The 21,577-nt window shown below is 39.3% G+C and overlaps 3 protein-coding genes across 5 annotated transcripts; 1 reads left to right on the top strand and 2 right to left on the bottom strand.

Moving 5' to 3' along the window:
- Positions 1-99: 99 nt before the first annotated feature.
- EIF2AK1 (eukaryotic translation initiation factor 2 alpha kinase 1) lies at positions 100-17,237 on the top strand. Of its 3 annotated transcripts, XM_074841087.1 has the most exons (15): positions 100-621; positions 1,143-1,301; positions 3,116-3,252; positions 3,970-4,001; positions 4,471-4,570; positions 5,412-5,492; positions 5,911-6,010; positions 7,645-7,696; positions 8,394-8,763; positions 9,819-9,930; positions 11,452-11,558; positions 15,645-15,765; positions 15,897-15,976; positions 16,340-16,573; positions 17,048-17,237. In XM_074841087.1, exons 1-15 carry the CDS (start codon positions 525-527, stop codon positions 17,168-17,170), a joined length of 1,905 nt encoding a protein of 634 aa, XP_074697188.1. In that variant the 5' UTR covers positions 100-524; the 3' UTR covers positions 17,171-17,237. The 3 variants fall into 3 exon arrangements, with proteins under 3 accessions (XP_074697188.1, XP_074697189.1, XP_074697190.1); XM_074841088.1 differs by lacking the exon at positions 5,412-5,492; XM_074841089.1 differs by lacking the exon at positions 100-621 and having other exon boundaries at positions 1,164-1,287.
- ANKRD61 (ankyrin repeat domain 61) lies at positions 12,561-15,438 on the bottom strand. The gene is given in 5 exon segments (XM_074841295.1): positions 12,561-12,905; positions 12,907-13,152; positions 13,154-13,437; positions 14,502-14,582; positions 15,381-15,438. Coding segments are annotated over 5 exon segments (1,014 nt in total).
- A 265-nt stretch (positions 17,238-17,502) lies between the features above and the next one.
- On the bottom strand, positions 17,503-21,557 carry AIMP2 (aminoacyl tRNA synthetase complex interacting multifunctional protein 2). The gene is made up of 4 exons (XM_074841091.1): positions 21,362-21,557; positions 19,333-19,539; positions 18,534-18,765; positions 17,503-18,025 (listed from the first exon to the last, which is right to left on the bottom strand). Exons 1-4 carry the CDS (start codon positions 21,491-21,493, stop codon positions 17,640-17,642), a joined length of 957 nt encoding a protein of 318 aa, XP_074697192.1. The 5' UTR covers positions 21,494-21,557; the 3' UTR covers positions 17,503-17,639.
- Positions 21,558-21,577: the final 20 nt, after the last annotated feature.

The raw sequence follows: 21,577 nt of genomic DNA, 5'->3' as shown, positions 1-21,577 counted from the left end.
CCGGGGCCCGGCGCCGGCCGGGCAAGCGGGCGGGGGGAGGGAAGGAGGCGGCGGCGGCGGCGGCGGCGGCGGCGGCGGGAGGGGGGGGAGAAGCGAGCTCCTCCGGGTCACACGGGGACCAGCACCGCCCCTGTGCCGCTGCCGGGAGCCGCTAGAGGGGGCTCGGCGACCCCCGGTCGGGGCGAGGGGGCTTCCGCGGGGCTGAGAGGGCGACGCGGGTCCCGCCGGGCGCTTGGCGGGCGATGCGGGGAGCCGTAGCCCCGCGCGGCGATCGGGGGCCCCGCCAGCCCCGCTGCGTGAGGGGACGCCTCAGCTCCCCGCCGCGACGCCTCGGCCGTAGCCGTCCCGCCCGTCTCTGCCTTCCGGGCCGCGGTTGTCCCTCTCCCATTTATTCCCCCAGTTAATGTTTTATTGCTCTGCGCTCAACGAGCGGCCATAAACGCTGGCCCGGCCCCCGGGGCCGCCCACAGGGAGGCGGGGAGGCCCCGCCGGCCGCAGTGAAGGCCCGGAGCCCAGCGCCCGGCATGTGGCGGGGTGGCCTCCCACCGAGGGTCGCGGCCTCCCGCGCTCCGCCGCCCGCCATCGAGTTTCCTGAGGAGAGCCCGGAGCCTCGCTTTGACGGTAAGCGGGGCCCGCGGGGGCGGCCCTGTCCTCTGCTCTGGGGAAGGTGTGGGGGAGCAGGGGGGTGCCCCCCTTCCCGCGGGTGACGGCGGGGCCCCCGCCTGCCCCGCGTTGGCAAGCGGGGAGGGAGGGTAGAACCGCCGCCTTCCTCCTTCCCTTCGTCCCGTCCCCATCGCCTCAGGGCCGCGGCAGCCACGGGGGGTGACGCAAGAGCGGACAGGCCCTCAGCAGCGCGCCCTGCCCGGCCCTGCCGCCGCTGAGGGAGCGCCCCCCCCCCCCCCCCCCCCCCCCGCCCCGGGCGAGCCTCGTCCGCTCCGCTTAGCTTCCTTCCCGAGGCGCTTATAAAAATTAATTAGTTTCCTAATTAGTGTCTTAAACTTCTCGCTCAGCGGCAGCTCGTGTGGTGCCTTTTTGTGAGCCAGGGGGGTGCTGAAGCTGTGTGGGTAGGGATGTGGATTTGATGTCTTGGTAAATAGGCACAAATCGAGACTTCAATTCCTTGTCTGACTGTCCTTTTCCAGAATCGGATGTGCCGGCGGAGCTGCGAGTTGCGAATGGGTCGCAAAAGTTTGTGAATTTCACTTCGACCATCCAAAACCAGCTGCTGCTCGTGTCGCTGCTGGAGCATCTCTGCCACATGTACACGCACAACCCCGTTCATTCGAGGTGTTTATTCCGAAGTTAGTATGAGTAGTTCTTTCCTGTCTCTTAAACTGCCTTACAGCAATATATACCAGATTCTTCTGTGCAGAATTACAGTATAATATCAATGCAAAACTGTAGGTCTTATGCCTTTGGGACAGGAGTAGTTCTGCAAAGAGGATGAGTACCCAGAATCGTGTTAATTGGGAATGAGGACCTGTCTTGTTTTTGAAAACATAATATTGTAGATGTGAGGATCAGACAGCTAAATCATGTGAGTAGCATCATGAGAAGGGTAGCAGGGTAAATTATCTAACTGTTAAATCTGATCTAAAAACACAGAATAGGAATTTAATAAAAATATTTATCAAGAAGTAGCTGTAGCATAGTCTTCACTAAATCTTTCAAAATTATAGTCTGTGAAAATCAGAGCAAATACCTTTAAGTCCTTTATTTTCCCACACAGTCTTTTGATGTAATTCAGGGAGCCCACATTTTTTAGGTCTGAAATCTGTCTTTTTGGTATGTGACTTATCTTAGGTATTTTGTTCATTTAGGCACATACTTAATGCATTTGAGAAACAGTCTCGGAGGTTTTTCCCCTTACCATACAATTGTAGAAAATAATTATATATTTATAACTGTATAAATAACTATATTGCTCGTACTTAAAATTGAAGACATAGCATCTAGTAACAGTGCAGACAGCTGTCATTTTTTCATTCTTGAAGTCTGATGTAGATGGTTGGCTCTGGGTCTTACTGTTACCTCCATCAAAGCCAAAAATATCAGGGAAAAAAAAAATCCAAATTGCTTCCTTTTGGGGAAGGAACAAAAAAACTCCAAAACCTGGTCATCTTCCAAAGTATGTAGCTGCTTGGCTTCCCAGTATACTTCTGTGGAAAATGATGTTCCTCCATTGGTACAGTTTAAACCAGTTTCCCAAGTGGAATAAGCCTGATGAATAAAAAAAATACATATTGCAGTAATCTTGTCTGTTTTGTGGTTTTGTCTGGTATATTCACCTTGGCAAGAGTGGGTTTTTCCCACTTTTCCACTATGTGTAACTGTATCCCTAAGGCTTGTGTAGCAAAATTCCTGATTCCTTATAGGTTCCCTTTCAATAAATGTCATCTCCTTTAAAAGATAAAGTAATAGGCTGTCAGTACTAGAGAAACGTCTTAAAAAAAACTCTTACAAGCAAGTTTGGTTTAAGACCTTGGAACTCCTAAAACTTTTAAGTGCATTTTTGTAGCATCCTTGCAGTTGCTCCCAATCTCCAGTATTGGTTAGGTTTTTGCCTGTGACAGTGTTGTTTTACTCCAGCTGAGAAAGACATGGTGCTTGGGGGTCGGGGGTGGAAGGGAGTCACTTCATTCTTTACTATGAGTATGTGCACAAGTGTGTGAGTTTGTATGTGAATTCATGTGAAATAATGTGAAATTCTTGATATTGCTACTTTTTATTATAAATGTGTCCTCGTAATTGTGAACATGCTTTGAATTTCTCTCTTCACTGATCAAAATGAGTCCAAGGGTAACAAGTGAATGGGTGGGTGTATGTATAGTTCATCTACTGAGATAAGGAATAAGAGGCGATGTAGTTGTGACCGTGAAGGGCATGGTAAATAACTGTATTATGCAAAGAGATTCCCACAGAACAGCCCTAGTTTGGGTCTAAATAGTTTTTATTGCTAAGAGTATGGGAAACTGCATTAGAGTAGGAGTGACCATTCAGTTTTTCAGATGCACTATCTTTCAAACAAAGTTTCTCATTTAAAAAACAACAACTGTTTACATGGTCTTATTGGCAGGCTTTATTTAATGTGACCTTTCTCTGTTCCTTTATACAGTACTTCGTCAGGCTTTCACAAGAACAGGGTTGCTCTCCCCTTTTGCCTTCTGTGATGAATTTAGTACTGTAAGACTGCAACATAATAGAGCCATTACTGAACTAATGAAGGCAGCTAATCAACAAATACTTAATGGGGTAAGCTTTGTTAAATTTCTTTGGCAACCTCTGCATTAAGGAATTAACACATCATTGCATCCAAAGAAGCTTTTGTTTGGGGGTTCTTTTAATACTGGATTGGGTCTTTTTAATAATTATACAAAATGGTACTCCTGTTCTGCCTTAGCTGTTTGGGATGGCGTGTTCTGGTTCTATAGGTGCACACCAAAGCTTTTGAAACCAGCAATATTTTGTTCCTTATTTAATAATAAAAAAAACCAGGCAAGGTGTTTAAGTATTGCTACAGCTTTTTTCAACAATGGACAGACATCCATTTTCAACTTTTAACTGTTCCAGTTGATTTGGTTAACACCTTTGTATTCATATTAGTGGAGGGCATAATTTGTATACTGCATAATGTGCTTCAGGCTGAATCAGACTGGTTTGCTTATCTCGCTGCTTGAACTAAGCTAGTTAATTTTGTCTTAAGCACATTTTAGAGCCCTCATTTTATCCTGCTTGCCAGCAGAACTCTAAAAGGGCAGTAATCTCTCCAGCAGAGAGATGTTAGATTACTGGTGGGATAATAATACTTTAATTTGCTGAAGCTCTCTGCAGAATGTGAATGGCTATCATAACCTCATTTTCTTCTAAGAACATGGTTGTAGTTTCTGTTTTAAGCTGTCCATGCTGATGACATGGTAGACCTGTTATTCTGTATGGCATGTTTTTATGTTGGATTTTGTTGTTTTGTAGGAAATTGATAATGGAGATTCTCATGCAATTGGGTATGTATTCAAAACATTTAGAAATATTAAACTTAACTCCCTCCCTAAAGTTCTGTGCTCCACTCTGAATTTAATTAGTACTGCATTTCATATTTTGGCTCTGAAACATAGGAAAAAAGTGAAACTTTCTCCAAACTCTCAAAACGATCTGGTAAAAATTCCTGCTTTAGTACAACTCTCAGGGTTAGTGCCACCATTTAGGAAAACAAGATTTATCAGGCATGAATTTAAATCATCTTAATACTCCTGTTAACGCAGAGTGCAGATTTGTAGCACGTGTGCATGCTGTTGCAGTCTGCTGGTTTTCAGCATTCACTGAAACAGTGAATGGTACAGTGTGGTAATAGCAAAGTATTTTCTTCTTTTCACAATGTAAATAGTATTTCTAGATTGTGTACACCTGCAGCCTATATAATACCTTACTTGTAAGTTGTAATTTAGTTTAATGCAGCCTAACTTTTTTGATTAGGGAAAAAGAAGTTCTCTTTGAAGCACAGACTTCTCGATACTTGAATGAATTTGATGAGGTTGCAATACTAGGAAAAGGAGGATATGGTAAAGTATACAAGGTATTCTTTACCTTCCATTTATAACTGATCAGTTTATATCTATTTTTTTCTTTGAAATTTAGAGGTACTGTTTCAGCTGTTTCTTTTATTTTTCTAACGGAAAACCAAAAATACTCATTTTCCAATAGAACAGGTGCAAACCTGCACACGTGAAGCATGTTGGCATTTCATTTCAAAAGATGCTCAGTTGTGATTTCTGTTTTGTTAGAAGCAGGATATGTCAGGTGTTTTACTTTGTGCATTTTGACTCTTTTAAACTGAACGAAAACTCCTTATTGTGTGAAATACTGTGATATATTGTATTGACTTAAAACAGCCACAGGAACTGATTAGTCTGCATACCCCAGTGTTCCAGTTGTGGCTGCTTGAAAAAAAACAGCCTTAATATGAATGTAAACTGTCCAACCCAGTGTGAATTTTATTAAATATTTGTAGTGTATGGCTACATGTGTGCCATATGTAAATGACAGTTGTGGTCTCACAGATTTATTGAGAACCTGTTTAAGCAGTTATGAGGACCCTTCAGCATTTTTTAGTTCACAGAATCATCAAGGTTGGAAAAGACCTTGAATATCATCTAGTCCAACCATTGTTAATGGAAAGATAGCTGTAAAGCTATGTATTTCACAAGGAGATGTTTGCAGTCCTGAAAGAAGGCAAAAGTAGAGTATCCTTATCTTAGCTGGGGCCTAATTCCAGTTTCATTCTCTGATGCAGTTGAGGGGTTATGTGAATGGAGTGCAGAAATTAATTTTTGGAAAATAGTTGGTTCTAAAGTATTAGTAATTCATCAATCTAAACACATTAACATCTAATTTTGTCCTCTTGCAATTGATTTCAGGTCAGAAACAAGTTAGATGGTCAGTTCTATGCTATTAAAAAAATTAACATTAAGAAGGCTACAAGAAGAGATTGCATGAAGGTATTATTTTTCCTGTGTTTCATCTGTGTTTAACTCCCTGTCTGCTCTAGCTGATTCTGATTTAATTTAGCAATGCAATTAATATTTCCCAAAACATCAAAACTGTTAATAATATGCATGCTGAGCTTCTAAAGATTTGACTGTATCAATAACTAGCAGAAAAACTAGCAGAAAAACTAGTAGAAAAAAACAAATGAGATGTATTTACGTCTATTAAAAGAAGTGTATTAACTTGAATTTGCTCATCTCTGCAACTATGAAAATCATAATTTGTTTTAAAGCATCCAAATTTTCTCCATTACTGTGATAATTTTATCCGTTCCTTGACTGTCAGAAACTGTTATTTTTTGTTAGCTTTTGGGTTTACTAAGTGTTCAGAATAAAGGACAGTCGTACTGTTTCTTTTTGGTCTTTTTAGGTGCTACGAGAAGTTAAAGTGCTGGCTGGCCTGCAGCATCCTAATATTGTAGGCTATCACACTGCTTGGATGGAACAAGTTCAAACATTACACCCAAAAGGAAAGTACAGTATACTGTGTAATTCTTGCTTGCATCCTGCTTATAATCTCTGCACTGTTGTTTGCAGGAGAGTATTACTTCTCTGATAAAATAACTATTTTTTTTCGCTCCTTAAAACAATGAAATAAAAGCAAACTACAGGTGCCCGCCAGCTCTTCATGTCCCTCTGTGCACTTCAATTTCTTGGCTAGTAACTCATCTGCTACTTAATGATGAATTTGAAGCTGTGGGAGTATTAACTTCACTTCTGGTAATACAGGAGGAGGATTTTAAAGTTGTGTGAAGTTCAGTGGAATGCGATGAAAACCTTTTAATGCAAAAAGTAGTGAGTTGACAAGGAGAAGAATGAATACTAGGGAATGAGCCACTTTTTGGGGAAAAGTAATGAATAGGAGAAAAAACCCCATAAATTTGTTACCATGTTTTGAAATCTCAGAGTTGTAGCAAAACTAAAATAAGTTTGTCACTATGCTTCTCTTCCTATCTGGAAAAGAGTTTAGAAAAACTGAAAGAACCTGGAAATAAATACTTCAATGGCAAAAAAAAAGAGAAAAGGTTCCCTCTTCTTTTGCTTTCCACAGGAGAGTTTTTTAATTTGATGAATTAAATAATTTCATAGTTCATAGTTTCATAGTTCTACAGTGGCAGAGCAATCTGGGGTTTTGTGTATCAGCTACTGTCTGTAACTGTTGAGAATTTATCTACTTTCATGTTAATTTTACACCTTCTTCCCTGCCCCCTTTTTTTTCCTCTTCAGTTTCTCTGTTCTCTGCTCTTCCCACACTTGGTCCTTTGGTCCCTTTGTAACCCTAATCCGTTGGTCCCTTTCTTTTTTGTCCTTTTCCGGAATGCCTTTAGCAGTTAAATCTTTTGATCCTCTCTTAGTGGGAGGTTTGCTTATGCCCTGTATGACTTTATTGCTTTCCAAGTCAGTGACGATGCCCAGTCAGCTATAAGCACAAAAGAAAATGCATAGGAAGTTGACAGTATAGTAAACCAGACAAGACTTTTTAACTGATGAAACTGAGAATCTCAAAGAATGCAACTTTTTAGTGCTAGGAGTACTTCACAAGTATTTAATGGTGATAATGTAAGTACATAACTAGATCTGTAGGTAGGTCCTGTGCTACTTAATGTTTTTCCTTGGCTTACAAGATTGGTGCATCATATTTGCTTCTGTGTGCTAAAACAAACTGCTTTTTCACATAAGTGTACAATTTAATGAAAATTATTTCCAAAATACTGAGTGTCTTCAAAACAGCAATAGGGTGATGCCAAGGGTGATGCCTTGTGGAGTTGCTTCTTTAACTGTGTATTATCATATATGTTATAAGCCCTAATTTTGAGCAGGCTAACTTCTTAAAGGTGATACCTAGGTGAATATCTAAGTACAACCCTTTCAGTGACCTTGTACAACATGTATTTTCTTTCCATTTAAAGAAAAATGAAGAACATACTAGGGTTGCTTCTTAGTAGACTAACAAGCACCTTTTGCAGCAGTAGAAATAGAGAAAAAGATATGGACAGATAATGAAGTTAAATTCAGTAAGATGCTGTAGCTTAAATGTTAACTTATAGTAAATATATGCATGCTTTGTTTTGTAAAATACTATATTTATCTTTTCATTCAATAGATAAAACAATAATGCAGTTGCAGCCATTATCTTTGGAGCAAGAGAGTAGCAAGTAAGTATTATAAATCTTAATGATAACATTTATTTGGCTTTAACATCAGGCTTTTTTTAAAGTAACATTGAAAGAGCACAGAATCCAGCATATATTGCACAAGTGCTTTTTGCTTCCAAATTATCACCAAAAAAGTCTTAATTATCCTTGTCATTGTTTCTCTTGTTGCATAAGCTGAAGAATATTACCAGATGCTTCTGCCTTTGGATCTCTCAGTTTCTGAGTGCCTGAATGTAGTACTGGGCTTCAAGTTTACTTCAAAAGTTCTGTGCCAGTCAGTGACACTGATTAGTACTGTGAAGTCTTATTAGAGTGATGGGGTGTTCTGTTTCTCAGAAGCGTTGATCAGCCCTTTTGATAAGGAGATGAAGCCCTGTGCAAAATACAGTGTGACTTCCTAAGTTTAAAGAAATGGTGATGCATCATACTTCTGTCCAGTGAATGTGGTGACCTGGGACTCCATGTACCTATGAGCTGTCTGGGTCAGCTATCAGAAATCCCCGCTGGGGGAAGGTATTAAAAAGGCTGGAGCCTACACTGCCAAGTATGTAATCCTAAAGTTTTATATGGAGAAGCAGCTGAACTCTTACTCTGGAATGCAGCTTGCAATAAAAGTTTTCAGAATGATGTATCACAAATAGATGGTATAAAACTCTGGACATATTTTGATTTCTCTCCCTTACTTTATTATTTTCAGCCATCGCTGTCACATTCAGAGCGTGGAAAGTGGTAGTTCAATTATCTTTGCTGACCTTACTTCACAAGAAAAGAAGTCCTGTGACGATACCAGTCTTAGAAATCTGAGTAGTGAATCAGTGCAGAATATGAATGTAAGGAATGATTTTACAAACAGCAATAGTAAAGAGTGTATGAAACCAAATAAATGTGAATTATCCATAGAACTACAAGAAGACTCTGTAAGTAGGGTTAGCAGTAGATCAACTGATGTGAAAAGTCATTCATCATGGGGACCTCATTCTAGTCTGGATGAAGATTCTAGCACTGGGATTAAGTCCTGCACTGAAGCGTGCTCCAAGAACGATGTGGCTCTCTGTGGAGAGTTTGAGGTAAATACAGTTCTCTTTAAATATGCTTAACTGCTGTCTAATTTAATGATGTTTGTAAAGTGGAGTGTGGTAGAATAATGATTTATAATGATAAATTTAAAAAAAATGAAATGACTGTGATTAGAGTCAAAAATACAGACAATTTTTACTTAAGTGGGTAACACCATTACAAAGAAGCTGACGAGAGGAGCTGGCAAAACTCAGCACACAAGAAAGTTTCCATGTGTTAGTCATCTTGGGTCCTTTCAGAGTACGTACATGAATAGAAAGTACTACTCCTGCATAACAAAAACCAACCATCAAACTGGAAAATCTTCAGTATTCAGTAATGATGGCTAATTCAGATATTGATGAAAGTGTCTGGGTGTGTAACGTGGACCCTATACAGTGTAGGATTACATGTGGAAAAGAGAGAAGCATATTTAGGCAGGGAATCACCACTCTGCCTATGCTTCTAAAACTTCATTTGCATTCATACCACTGAAAGGTTTTGTGTAACAGCCAGCTCTGGAATGCTGGAAGCTTTTGCTGTCATTTGGAGTTCCCTCTCGCAAGAAATCCAAGGTTTTAAAGGTGTTTGCTTGAGTTGTCCAGGTTATCAAATGAACTAGTGCATTATCAGAAACTGAATATGAAGTTACATATTCATGTTAATAAATCATGAAATCCCATATCAAGAAGTTGGGGGTTTTTTGCTATATTAATTTACACCATTTTCTTAAGCCAGAATGAACCTCTGTTCAGTATGTCTAGAAGCTTTTAAACTCTAATTTGAATATTAAGGTATGTAGCTGGCTGTCTTGTTAGCTTTTATCATAGAACAATTGTTAAAATTTGAGGAACAATCAAAAAAAAAAACCCCAAAACCAGACAGTGGTGTTGTATCTGCTTCTTGAATGCAGTAGATTAGTAATACTGTATTTGATGTCATTTTGGTATCTAACTTTTTCTAGTTTAATAAAAAATTTTGGTTTTATTAGCTTTAAAGAAAATAACTAAGAAAATACCATTCATATTACAGTGGCAAAATCATGGACGATTATTTTTTCCGTTAGGTGGAGTATCGTTTGATGCTTCATATACAAATGCAACTCTGTGAATTATCCTTGTGGGATTGGATTGTTGACCGCAATAAAAGATGCAATGAGAGAACAGAGGAAACTTCCAGTAAGATTCATCACTGTCTTAAAAATTTACTTATTCATTCAAAGCAAGTATTTCTTTTTTCCTAACTGGAAGTCCACTTGCCTGATTTTATGTTTTACTTCAGCAGCTTATATTATGGACCTTCTTCATTAGATTCTTTATTCACTTGATCAAATAACAACTAGTATCGAATCTTTGTATGAGAGATGTTGGTAAAAGAGATTAAAGTTCATGAGTTGTAGATGACTCTTGAAAAAAGAAAGAATGTATGCCTGAGGTATAGTTGTTACCTGGAGAGATCTGTGCCTGGGCAATACTACTTATTCGGAATAGAGTTTTTTATTGACAGAATCTGCTTTTTCTCAGTAATCTGTTTAAATAATTAAAATTTTGCTTTGATAGTAGTCTTGCAGCTACTAAATAGAGCTCTTCACTGGCTAATTTATCTGCTGTGGAAAATACAAATACATCTTTTGTTCCAGACAAGTTAAAACATACTTAAAAGTTTTTAAGTTTACTCTTAACAATTTGATTAGCTCCTACACAGGCTGATTTGTCATTGGTCTAAAGAATCTAATATTTATTTTGCTTGAGTGGCCAGTGGAGTTCTCATGCCCTGATACCAAGTGGTCTTCAGTAATTGCTGACATTTGGAAGAACAAGACTAATGCTCTTAAAGCATTAGAGACATGTTCCTTTCTCTGGAGTGGTTTTATAAAAAAAGCATATGCTTAACAGATTGTAAGACATAAACTGTATGATTAATGTATAATCTTAGTTTTAATCACTATTAAGATTAAGATGTTCTCTTCAGTCATGGAGTCAGGTTTACCAGCTATCAGCTGACTTTCACTAATCTCTCCTGTAATCATAGTCTTTTAGCTTTTGTAAGCTAAAAGATGACATTCTTGGTCAGGGAATGACAGAATTACTAGGGCATTTAACCTTGGAAAACGCCATTTTCACAGGTAACAGGAAGGGAAAGGTGAATGCTATCATAGGTTAGACATTAAGAAACAGAAACCCAAGTAGGAGTAAATGGTGAGTGTTCAAAGTAGCAACAGACATGTTAGATCTGAGTCATTAGAGATTTGGGAATTCAGAGGGTAGCACAATAGCAGAAGGATTAGGATCCAAAAAGGAAGGGTGCAAATCAATACAGAAAACATGTCATTATGTAAATTAGTATGATTTTGTCTGGAACAGTATTTTTCATTCTAATTCAGCACTTACATGCAAGTGAAAGTTTGCTGAATTCATAACCAAAGAACTATCTGATGGGGTTTGGAGGAATCTTTTCAAGCAGACATATGTTCATGTCCTCTGAATTTTCCTTTTTGGAATTTTGGGGTTAGTGACTTTTTGCTGTTTCAAAAATACTATCTTAGGAGAAGCATGGGAAATTCCATTTTTAAACTATGCTCATTCTGTTAAAAATTTCTTCCACATCATAAATAAACAGAATTCAACAAGACATGCCACCGTAAACTTAAATAACTAAGTAAAATTAGCTGAAATAACTTAGATTTGTATTGTTTTAAGGTCCATACCATATTGTGGATGCCCTCTGGACAATGAAAATTTTTCAAGAGTTATTAGAAGGAGTATGCTATATACACAGCATGGGAGTGATGCACCGAGACATTAAAGTAAGTTCATTGAATTATTATTTGAGGTCGAAGAAAACAAAGATAACTTACATTATGGGAGAATGAAAGCAACTTCATGTTTAAATTTGAGATGGCCTGGGCTCTTAAGAAGTTATCTATGTCACATATGAAAAAATACATTTTTGTCCTCTATACCAGTACCATGCTTTCTTTACTATGAGCATAGTACTCAATTACATTGACTTACAAGTGAATTATGATTAAGTTCTGAAAATGTTTTCTCCTTTATGAAGCCATTGTCTTGTCCTAAACAGAGGTGGTCAGATTGGTTTTGTTTTGTCTTGGTCTTTCCTTAACCAGGGTAGGACGTGCATTACCTAATTACCTAAAAAAAAATTTCTTTTAGTTAATTATAAAAATAACAAAGCCCCTTGGCTACACCTCAATTTACTAACACCGTATCACTTAGCTTTTGAAAATATCTTCAAGTTATAGTTCCTTGCTTTTTAAAAAAAAATAAATTCCCTCAGTCACAAATAATTGCTGTCTTTCAGAATGGTTGCTGTCTCTTCTAAGGACTGAAATTGTAGGTGATGTTAGTGACTGAATGAAAAGTTGTGGTTTCATTCCTATTAAAAGTAACGAGCAGACTTAAAATAATGATTAGAATGATTAGAATAGGATGCCCTTTATATGTTTCTGTGAAGTTTTTTTGGAACTCTAATCATAAGAATAGTTTTGACTTACTGGCTGGCTTAAATGTGAAGCATAGGTAGATAGATCTTGCTTCCTGCGCCCTGTAACTGATAGACTTAAATAGCAAGGAAGTGAATTTTCCTACTCTGCTTACTACAGAGGTTCTCTGCATTTGATACAGTAGATATATGAGGAAATTAATGTAAAAATAATTTTGATTATTAAAATTTCACATGTGGAAACTTGGAACTGTGGAAAAAACCCAGAGTCTTGGTTCTAGATTAATTTTTCTGCCAACTGTTTTGGGATCAACAGTTTTTCAGTTTGCTTAGCAGCTTCATGGCCTTATTCTCCAAAGTCCTGGTAGTTGTATAAAGAATTTGATACGGTTACTGGGAGTCAGTGCTCCTTGTTTTCACCATATATTCTTCTAATGGTGATTTTGAAGATACCTTGCAGAGACAGTAATTTCTGTGATAATATTATAAGAAAGTCTGTCAGTGTTTGAAGTTCTGAGAACAGAAGTCCAGTGGGTGGGTGTCCTTGATTATCTCTTTACTTCAGTGGATATGAGAAGCCTAGCAACTTCTCCAACAGTGCTGTATCTCTTAAATTTGGTCTGCATCGAAGAAATTAAAAGCGTGGAGATGGCCCATTTCTTGTTAAACTGTTCATTTCCGCTTTATACTCTTAACAGAAGATCAGCTATTTCCTTTCTGCCACCTGAGTAGGCCTCATGAATAGCTGTTTGTCCTTCATGATCTTGGGTATTTATGTTGCCTCTGTTACTTAATAGTAAATGGATGCAATCTGTATTGACACCTAAAATTCTGCTTGCTTTAGATGACGTTGTGCACACTGCAACGTGAAGGGCAGTTCTTCCACAAGTTGGGCTGGCAAAGTTAGTGTTTGCTCCAGAGGCAATTAAAGTGTGCTGCTACCTCTGTGTTTAGTGACCCTGCAGTTACATGAATAGGTGTCCAGCCAGACTTGCTGGTGTCCTTTAAGTTAAGATAATACTCAAAAAGAATGGATATATGTGGAAAGGCATCATCAGACTGTTGGCCTAAACATAGAAGACTGTCATATTTGTAGTTACTGATTTTAGGATTTATCCAGTGATTTACATTTTGCAAGATACAGAGATGCTGTTTGGTATTATGCTGTGAAGTTGGTTGATTTCTCTGAAATTTGTCTGAAATGGATGTCCCAGCTGTAAGTACTAGGCAATTTTAGTAGAGAAGGTAAAGTGCTATGTAGGCTCTTGTTATTTCTGTATCATAAAACATTGTTTTAGGTTAATTTCTTTTTATTAAGATAAAATTACTTAGACTAAAACTTATGGGCTGGTAGGGCATAACATAGTAACAGGTCCCAAAACTTCAGTTGTCAGAACAAATATTATGAGTTGCCATGACCTAACAGAAGCTTGGTCATTAACTTATATTTGTTAACCACAGCTTGTTTATGCCCAGCAGGAATGCATAAGGTGGTGTTAATGCCTTCAGTGCCTCTATTTCCTAGTTTTATAGCATGAGAAATGAGTCATCGTAGTTCAGCTTCAGGCCAGTGAAGCTCATAGAAGTGTAGGCAAGCAGAAGTTTCATCTCATCTGTACATACAGACTTAATCTGGCAGTGCTTGGGCCTACAGATTACAAAATCATAGAACGGTTTGGGTTGGAAGGGACCTTAAAGATCATCTAGTCCCACCCCTCTGCCATGGGCAGGGACACCTTCCACTAGCCCAGGTTGCTCAAAGCCCCGTCCAACCTGGCCTTGAACACTGCCAGGGAGGGGGCAGCCACAGCTTCTCTGGGCAACCTGTGCCAGGGCCTCACCACCCTTATGTCTTCTTTACATCCAATCTAAATCTACCCTTTTTCAAGTTTAAAACTGTTGGCCCTTGTTCTGTTACTACTGGCACTGTTAGAAGGTCTCTTTTTTTTTTTTTTTTTATAAGCTCCCATTATATATCATGACACTCACCATTCACTCTCCCTTTTCTAACCACTTACAAATACGTTGTTCAGCATAGTTCTTGGCAGAGATTCGTGCAAGAGTCAGTTGATGATACCTTCCACTGTGAAAGCTGACCATTTATCCTATTCTTTCTTTTATACCTTTAAGCTAGCTATCCATGTGGGGACCTTCCCTGTTCTGTTCAGTTTTTAAAAAATGTTAATTTCTTAATCTAAAATTATTTTTAATCACAAGTTACAATCCTGATCAAATGGTTACCTGGAGGGAGAGCAGGTCTATGAGGTGTAAGGGTCCTTCCCAGCACTCGCTGTTTCTCTGACAGGGTGATCAGCTAGTAAAGCTTTAACAGTGCTATTGTCATCTCCCATTACTACTTCATACAGCTCTTCATGGTGTGAATTTTATTTCTTCTGCCCACAGGAAAACACAGTGGCAGGCCTGCTGGCTCCTTTGATTATGTTACTCATAGACAAGGGAATTGTAATTTTTGTAATGAAAATCCATAATCAGAAATAGAGGATTTGGAATGGCACTTGAACAGTGTCATTCTTTGACATGTTGCAGGACGTCTGGTTCTAGAACAGCTTTGAAGTATCTGCATTATTCAGTGCAACATTTTAAAAGCACTACAAAACTAGCAAAAGTTTAAGAATTAAAAAAAAGGCTTGACTTTGCTTTCTTGCTGGTGCTAATTTCTATTTAGTAGGAAAAAACTCTGTACTAAGCAATAGTGCTTTCACTTCTCAACCAAACATACCTAAGCTCAGAAACCTTGTGATATAGACTAAGTAAACCCCGTGATTTCATATTACATTTTCTTTTGTCCAGCACATATGTGGTTTTTTTCTAGATACATAATGCTAGCATTTCTCCTCCTTAGTGGTCCTAAAGCCAAAATATATGGATAAAACTATTTCAGTTTTTCCAGACAGTGCTCTTGAGTCTCTCATAATTTTGTTTTGCTTCTTTAACAACTTCCCAGAACCAAGTAGCATGTTGAAGCTGTGCTTATTGTATAGAGAAGTATTTTGTTTTACATTATGTCTAGCCCAAAGATGGTATCTAGTCCTCCATCCCGCTTACATCAGTTAGTCTAATTTGCTGTCTGCTCTTGCCTGTTCCTGTTAACTGTACTGTTCTGCAAACTTCCTATTTTCTGCTGGAAAAAAGGAAAGTACTTTACCTTTCACTAAATCTGTTTTTCCTATTTTGCTTTTCTTCCTTTTTTCTAGATCCTTCATACATGGTCTTTCTGCCCAAATGGTGTTGCTAACACATAATTTGGTTATCAGCTATGATTATTTTTTTCTCACTAATGAAAGTGTTAAATAATTATTATCTTGTACCTGTGAATTGCTAGATTTTATATTATCGACTTTGAAGCCACTGAAATGCTGTAATTCTTTATATAGATATATTTTAGATTTTATACTGTCTTGGTTTGTAGCCCAGAAATATCTTTCTACATGGATCAGATCATCATGTAAAAATAGGAGACTTCGGATTAGCCTGCAAAGACCTTCTTTGGGATGATGCAGACCAGTGGTTTAAGACAGAAAGGATAAATGGTAAGAGAAGAAAACTTCATAGGTTTCAGTGTTCAAGCTTCTATAATATTAAAACCATTAAATATTAAATTTGTAGGTGAAATGGTAACCATGTAACACTAGCTGAGTAAGTCTAAATTGCCTTTTTAAAGGACTGACACACACTTCAGGAGTGGGGACTTGCCTCTATGCCTCACCAGAACAATTGCAAGGATCTCACTATGACTTCAAGGTAGGGAGTATTTTTTTTCTATTAACACATGATGATAGATAATAGGAATAAAACAAGCCTTTCAGTAGGTAGATACATGATTATTCCTCCTACTGTCACTCCTAATGTTTTTGCTGAAACATGGGTTTCAACTTTGCCTTCTAGTTTGCTAATGCGAAAATTATTTGTTCCGAAGATTATCTCAAGGAATGTACATAATTTGAATTTGTGTTCCTTTAGTAGTGTCATGATACTTTTCATATCATCATGAAACTTCTTGTTGTGAAACTTTTTCATATTGTGAATTTTTTACGAGAAAAAAGAATCTAGTGAGTATATAAAAATAGCAGTTATCCTGGAACTTTTTCTTCACCCCCTTACCAGTCTGACATGTACAGCATGGGTGTTATCCTGCTAGAACTCTTCCAACCATTTGGAACAGAGATGGAAAGAACAGAAGTTCTTACACATTTAAGGAATGGCCAGATTCCTCACACGTTCTACAAAGAATGGCCTATTCAAGCCAAGTACATTAAACTCCTTACCAGTCAGAGATCTACAGAAAGACCAACTGCTGCTCAGCTTCGTGAGAGTGAACTGTTTCATACCCCAGAACATGTAAGTTATGCCAGTAACCTCAACCTTTACAGGATAAAGAAATAGAGAAAAAAAAATGCCTTTTGTTTCCCTGCATTACAGGGTTCTTGTTTTGAACTTAAGAGGATTGTGTGATTGACACTTTTTTTTCTGATTACAATATTTAGGCCACTGTATTAATGTTTCTGCTATCTCTGCAATGAGAAATTGTCATTAAGTGGAGGTAGCTTTTTGAAGACTGGACAGTTGATTTCCATACAGCTTGAGGTATTTTTATAGGTCAGAAAAGCTTCTGAAGCTTTTTATCAGCTCTGCAGAATCTTTTTATCATTTTCCCTTTCCTTGCCACAGTTTTTTGTTTGTGGATTATCAAATACACAGAATAGCTGTGGTGCTGCAGAATGTCTGTAGTGGATTGCAAACATAATTCAAAGAGGTTTATAAGGCTTTATGCTTGCCTGCCTATAAATGAATTAAACAGGCTCTCATTTTCAGGTTATTTCTAACCTACAACAGAAAGTGAGACAGCAAGAGGAAGAAATAAAGAAGCTGAGAGAGAGAATAAGACTGCTTTCTGATGAACAAGACGAACGTATGGAACTAGGTTCTCCTGTTTAAGTACAGGAAGAACTAACCTCTATTGTATGCTAAGTTATATAAAACGTTTCATTTTTACATAAATGCATTCTGATTTTCCTGTCTGTTCTTTAAAGGTATTCATCTTTTTGTCTTAGTTCAGAAGTCTCCAGTCAGAGACTGGAAGGATTCTTGTTACATTTGCTTCAGTACAATTGAACTTGTGTAAATAAGTATTTGTTTTACAGGGAAAAATAAGGAAAAATTAGAAGTGGAGCTTGTATTTACAGAGGACTACTTTAGATACCTTATAATCATTAAAAAAACATGCATGTTATGCATCAGTTACAAAAAACAAAGGTCACACTCAGAAGGCAGCTGTAATGTTTTTATTGATTTTAGAATTCTGTCCAACTGTAGAACTTGAATACATCTTAGGACGGACTCAAACCACTACAGCAGGCATGAGGGGGAGTAAGATTAAAAGTACACTATTATGAAGAGTACAGGCTTACTTTAGTAGTTTCATAACAGAGCTGAAAGGTGCCAAGTTCTCACATGACTTCATCCATTTCTGCACATTGGCTGGGGCAGCATTTGCACTACCTGTCTGCTGAAGCGCACCCCATGCAACAATGTCTGCTACGGTGAGTTCGTTTCCCACCAACCACGATGTCTTGCCCAGGGCAGCATTCATAGAGCGCAGGACTGCTCCCTTTTCCTTACTGCTACCTTCTTTTAGCTGGAAAATGGCTGTATCAACCCAGCTGTCAATCAGAGTTGAAGTAACTGCATTGTACTTCTGGCCAAACAGAGAAAAGAGAAATCTAGCGATGTTCCCCTCTCCTTCAATAGGGCACATTGTTTGAATGCTGAACTTCATCTGGGGTTTGGGAACTGAAATTAAGAAAAGAAAAAAGTGAATAAATTCCACATGGTAGAAGTTAAATGTAACGGTAAGTCTACCATTATTTTTTTTTGTGATACCAGCAACACTGTTAGCTTCATTAACCTGATGAACAATTTTCAGTTTTCTTAGTCTAAATACTTAGACTACGGCAGGAACCCGGGGTAAAGAGATTACTTTTGGCAAACTTGAGCTCAATCGCCCACCTAATTTCTATTCTAGCTAATTTATTTGTAGAAATTGAAAAGCACTTCTATAAAAAAAATCCCGTGGGTACAAACAACCGTGTAAATGCCATGTGTATTTTAATAGCAGTAACCACAAACAAGAATCTTCCTCCTCTGTCCCCATCATTGTTCACAGCTATAAAAAGAGGGCAAAAATGTTATCAGCAGTACCTATCCATCACGTATCACCACAAAGACACCAGAGCATCTGTTGTCAAGGTTTTATAGCACAAATTTCAATCTATTGTAAAAAAGATAACTTTATTCTTACCATCCTTCCAAATAAGAGTAAAGCCCAACTGATATTCGTGACGTGGTTGCTTCTTAGTCTGCTCTCCAAAGCATTTCAAGAGGTTTTCTGGCACGCTTTTCACCGATGAATGTGTGTGAACAGCTGATAATATCTTATAGCGTTCACAAAGCAGACTGTGTAGTACTAACAGTGACAGTGGAGGTAGAGAAGGATTTGCATTGATTACAATGTCTTTCAGGGCGCCATAATCCTGAATGGAAAGTAAAACATTCAGCAGATAAGACATTCCAGATCAGACTTTGAAGTAGTGGAGTTATCATTTGACACCAAAACGTACAGAGCCATTCACATGTGTATCTGAAATTCTAATTTTATTCAAATGAATCAATTCAAGTTTGGACATTTAAGGCTTGTTTAAACATCTTCCTTCCTTGACATACAATTCAAGAGCATGACAGAGGTAAATTCTAGTCCAAACTGAAGTCAAAATTTCCATTTAATAACAAACAAGAAACCAACTGTAGTAATTTCAAAATGAACCATTCTAGCTTGGAATTCTATCCAAATGAGAATATATAGGATTTAGTATTTATAATATATAATAAATTATTATTATATAATTCCAGTTATAAAACATTTATAAATGTTTGTATCTGTAATCTGGATGCCCAAAATGAAATAATGGTAGGTTATTTGTAAGGATATAAGACTTGTATATTGAGTTCTGAGTGCACCAGGTTTTAATGCCACTCTTCCAACCCTGGAAATCTGAGAGCAAAGAAAGTATCTATCAATCTATGTGCTCAACTAAACTTACCTTTCCAAGCATCAAATCCAAATCTGCTCCATTTGTTGTCAAAGGGGAACATTCATCACTTTGAATGATATTAGTTACATCAAAGTCAGCATCTGGGGTTTGTATCATCTTTGAGAGACCATCGACAGCACTCTTCAGTTCATACAAGCGTTTTAGAATCTCTTCCTGGCGGGATTCAAGTGCTTGAAGTGACGGGTCAGCCTCTTCCTATAGGAGAGGAAAAAACAAGGTCACATAAATGTTTGCTCAGCTCAGTGTGAAAATAGTGCACAGCTCACTTGACAGTAAGTTTTGAAAGACTTTAAATACATTCAAATAACCAGAACATCACGGAATGTCACGGTCTTACATCTGTTAACTGTCTCTCTTCTTTCGTCTGTATGATAATGTGGTGAGAGATGGGTTATTTAATCAAATCTGAAATCTTCCTGCTTAACCTATTTTTTTAAACCACTCGCTACAGGAAACTCCATAACATAGTGAAAATCAGATCACAACCACAGAAACTTAAAGTTGGCAGTGAAATGCTGAATTAAAACCTGAAAAACCAGAGGTAGCTTGTCTGGATTCTTTTCAGCCCAGAAGTGCAGACTGATAAGAGTTTGTGTTGAGGCTGCCAAACAAGGCAACTTTTTGACAATTCAGATAGTTAATAAAAAAGCCTGCAGGTTTAGATGGATGGTATATCATATGAAATCACTCTTTGTAATCATTCTTCGTTTCACAGAATATAAACTATAGAGAAAAAAAGTCTTTGTTACATGTTAATCCTAATGCATCTTTTTGTTATCTCAACTATCTTACAAGTCTCTTATCTTACAGTGCTACCTCTTCTAAAGGATGAAAAGTATATTCCTGTGGGTGGTTTTAAGTCCACAAACTTACAATAATGTTAAAGAAAAATCTTTATATAGATAATCCATTTCTAATCATTCTGAATAAGAATTAACGAAACCCAACCTATGGAGCAAGCTTCCTTGTTTCAGTCTAATGGATGAAGAGATAACAAGCAAGGTATCCAAGTGAAATCTTGATACCCACTTTCACAATATTCTCAGACAAGACAGGGAAACACCTCTTAGTGACCATTCTTTGGCTAGTACACAATTCAGTGAAAGAAAAACCACTCTCAAAGCAGACTGATAGTTAATACTTTTGTTGTTGCAATGGGAGGGCAACTTAGTTAGCATTCCTGTGAAGTTCTGCCCCAAGTCTGCTCCTACTCAGTATCTCCACCAGCAACCTGGGTGAGGGCACAGCAAGTACTCACTGAAAAGATGTAATAGTATCAAGCTAAAAACGGCCACAAGCAGCCTGGAAGAATTCAAAGCATTCCTGACGTTGGAGAGAGGCTGAAGTCAACTAAATTAATGTAACATATTATTTTGCATTTTTGCCTTATTTAATAAAGAAGTAACTGAGACTAGAAATGGAGAGTGTGTAGCTGGCCAGTTCCTAACTCAGCAGCAGAAAAGAAAATAGACTTGAGCCAACAAAGCGATGATGCGGCGGGAAGGGGTGAAGCCCGCTGGGCCACAGTCACCGACCTACGGGCTTGCACGGCCTCAGCTCAGCACGGCGCTCCAAATGCGGCCGCTTAAAAATAGAAACTGAAAGACACGCAGACCAGAGCCCAGAGAAGCCAAGTTAAGAATTACCGAAGGCCTTAAAACAGAGAAATTCCTGGAAAAGCTGAGCTTATTAACCCCCGACCGAGCCGCTGATAAGCGCGGAGGAACCAGCGCTACCGCGCTCCTCCTGCGGGCCAAGGCGGGGGATCGCGGGGACCCGGCCCCTGGGAGCTCCCCGGCGCCGGCCTTCTCCCAGCCCCCACAAGCACGCCCGTCCGGAGCAAACACCGGCCCAGAGCGGGCGGAGGCAGCTCCGCCCGCCAGGCTCCCCGCCAGCGCGGCGCCAGGCGCCGGCCTGCTGCCCACGGCCGAGTCCGCCGTGGCGAGCACTGTGGGCCACGGCCCGGACAGGCCTTCCGCCCGGCCCGGCGGGCTCTCCCACGCCCCCTCGCTCCTACCTGCGGCGGCGGCGAGGCGGCGGGCGCGGGGCGGCGGTGCAGGTTGGGCAGGCGGTACATGCAGGAGGGCAGCTGCTCCGCCAGCACCTCCCCGCCGACCCTGTGGAAGGGCCTCACCTTGTACATGGGCATGGCGGCACCCGCCCGCACCGCGCACCCGCTCCCAGCCCGCCCGCCCGCTGCGCCAATTGGGCCAGGCGGGAGCACAGCGCCTTA

The sequence above is a fragment of the Strix aluco genome, chromosome 15 (assembly GCF_031877795.1).
Source record: "Strix aluco isolate bStrAlu1 chromosome 15, bStrAlu1.hap1, whole genome shotgun sequence".
NCBI classification, from domain to species: Eukaryota; Metazoa; Chordata; class Aves; order Strigiformes; family Strigidae; genus Strix; species Strix aluco.
Note: the sequence above shows the minus strand (reverse complement) of the source record. Positions and strands in the feature narration are given on the sequence as shown.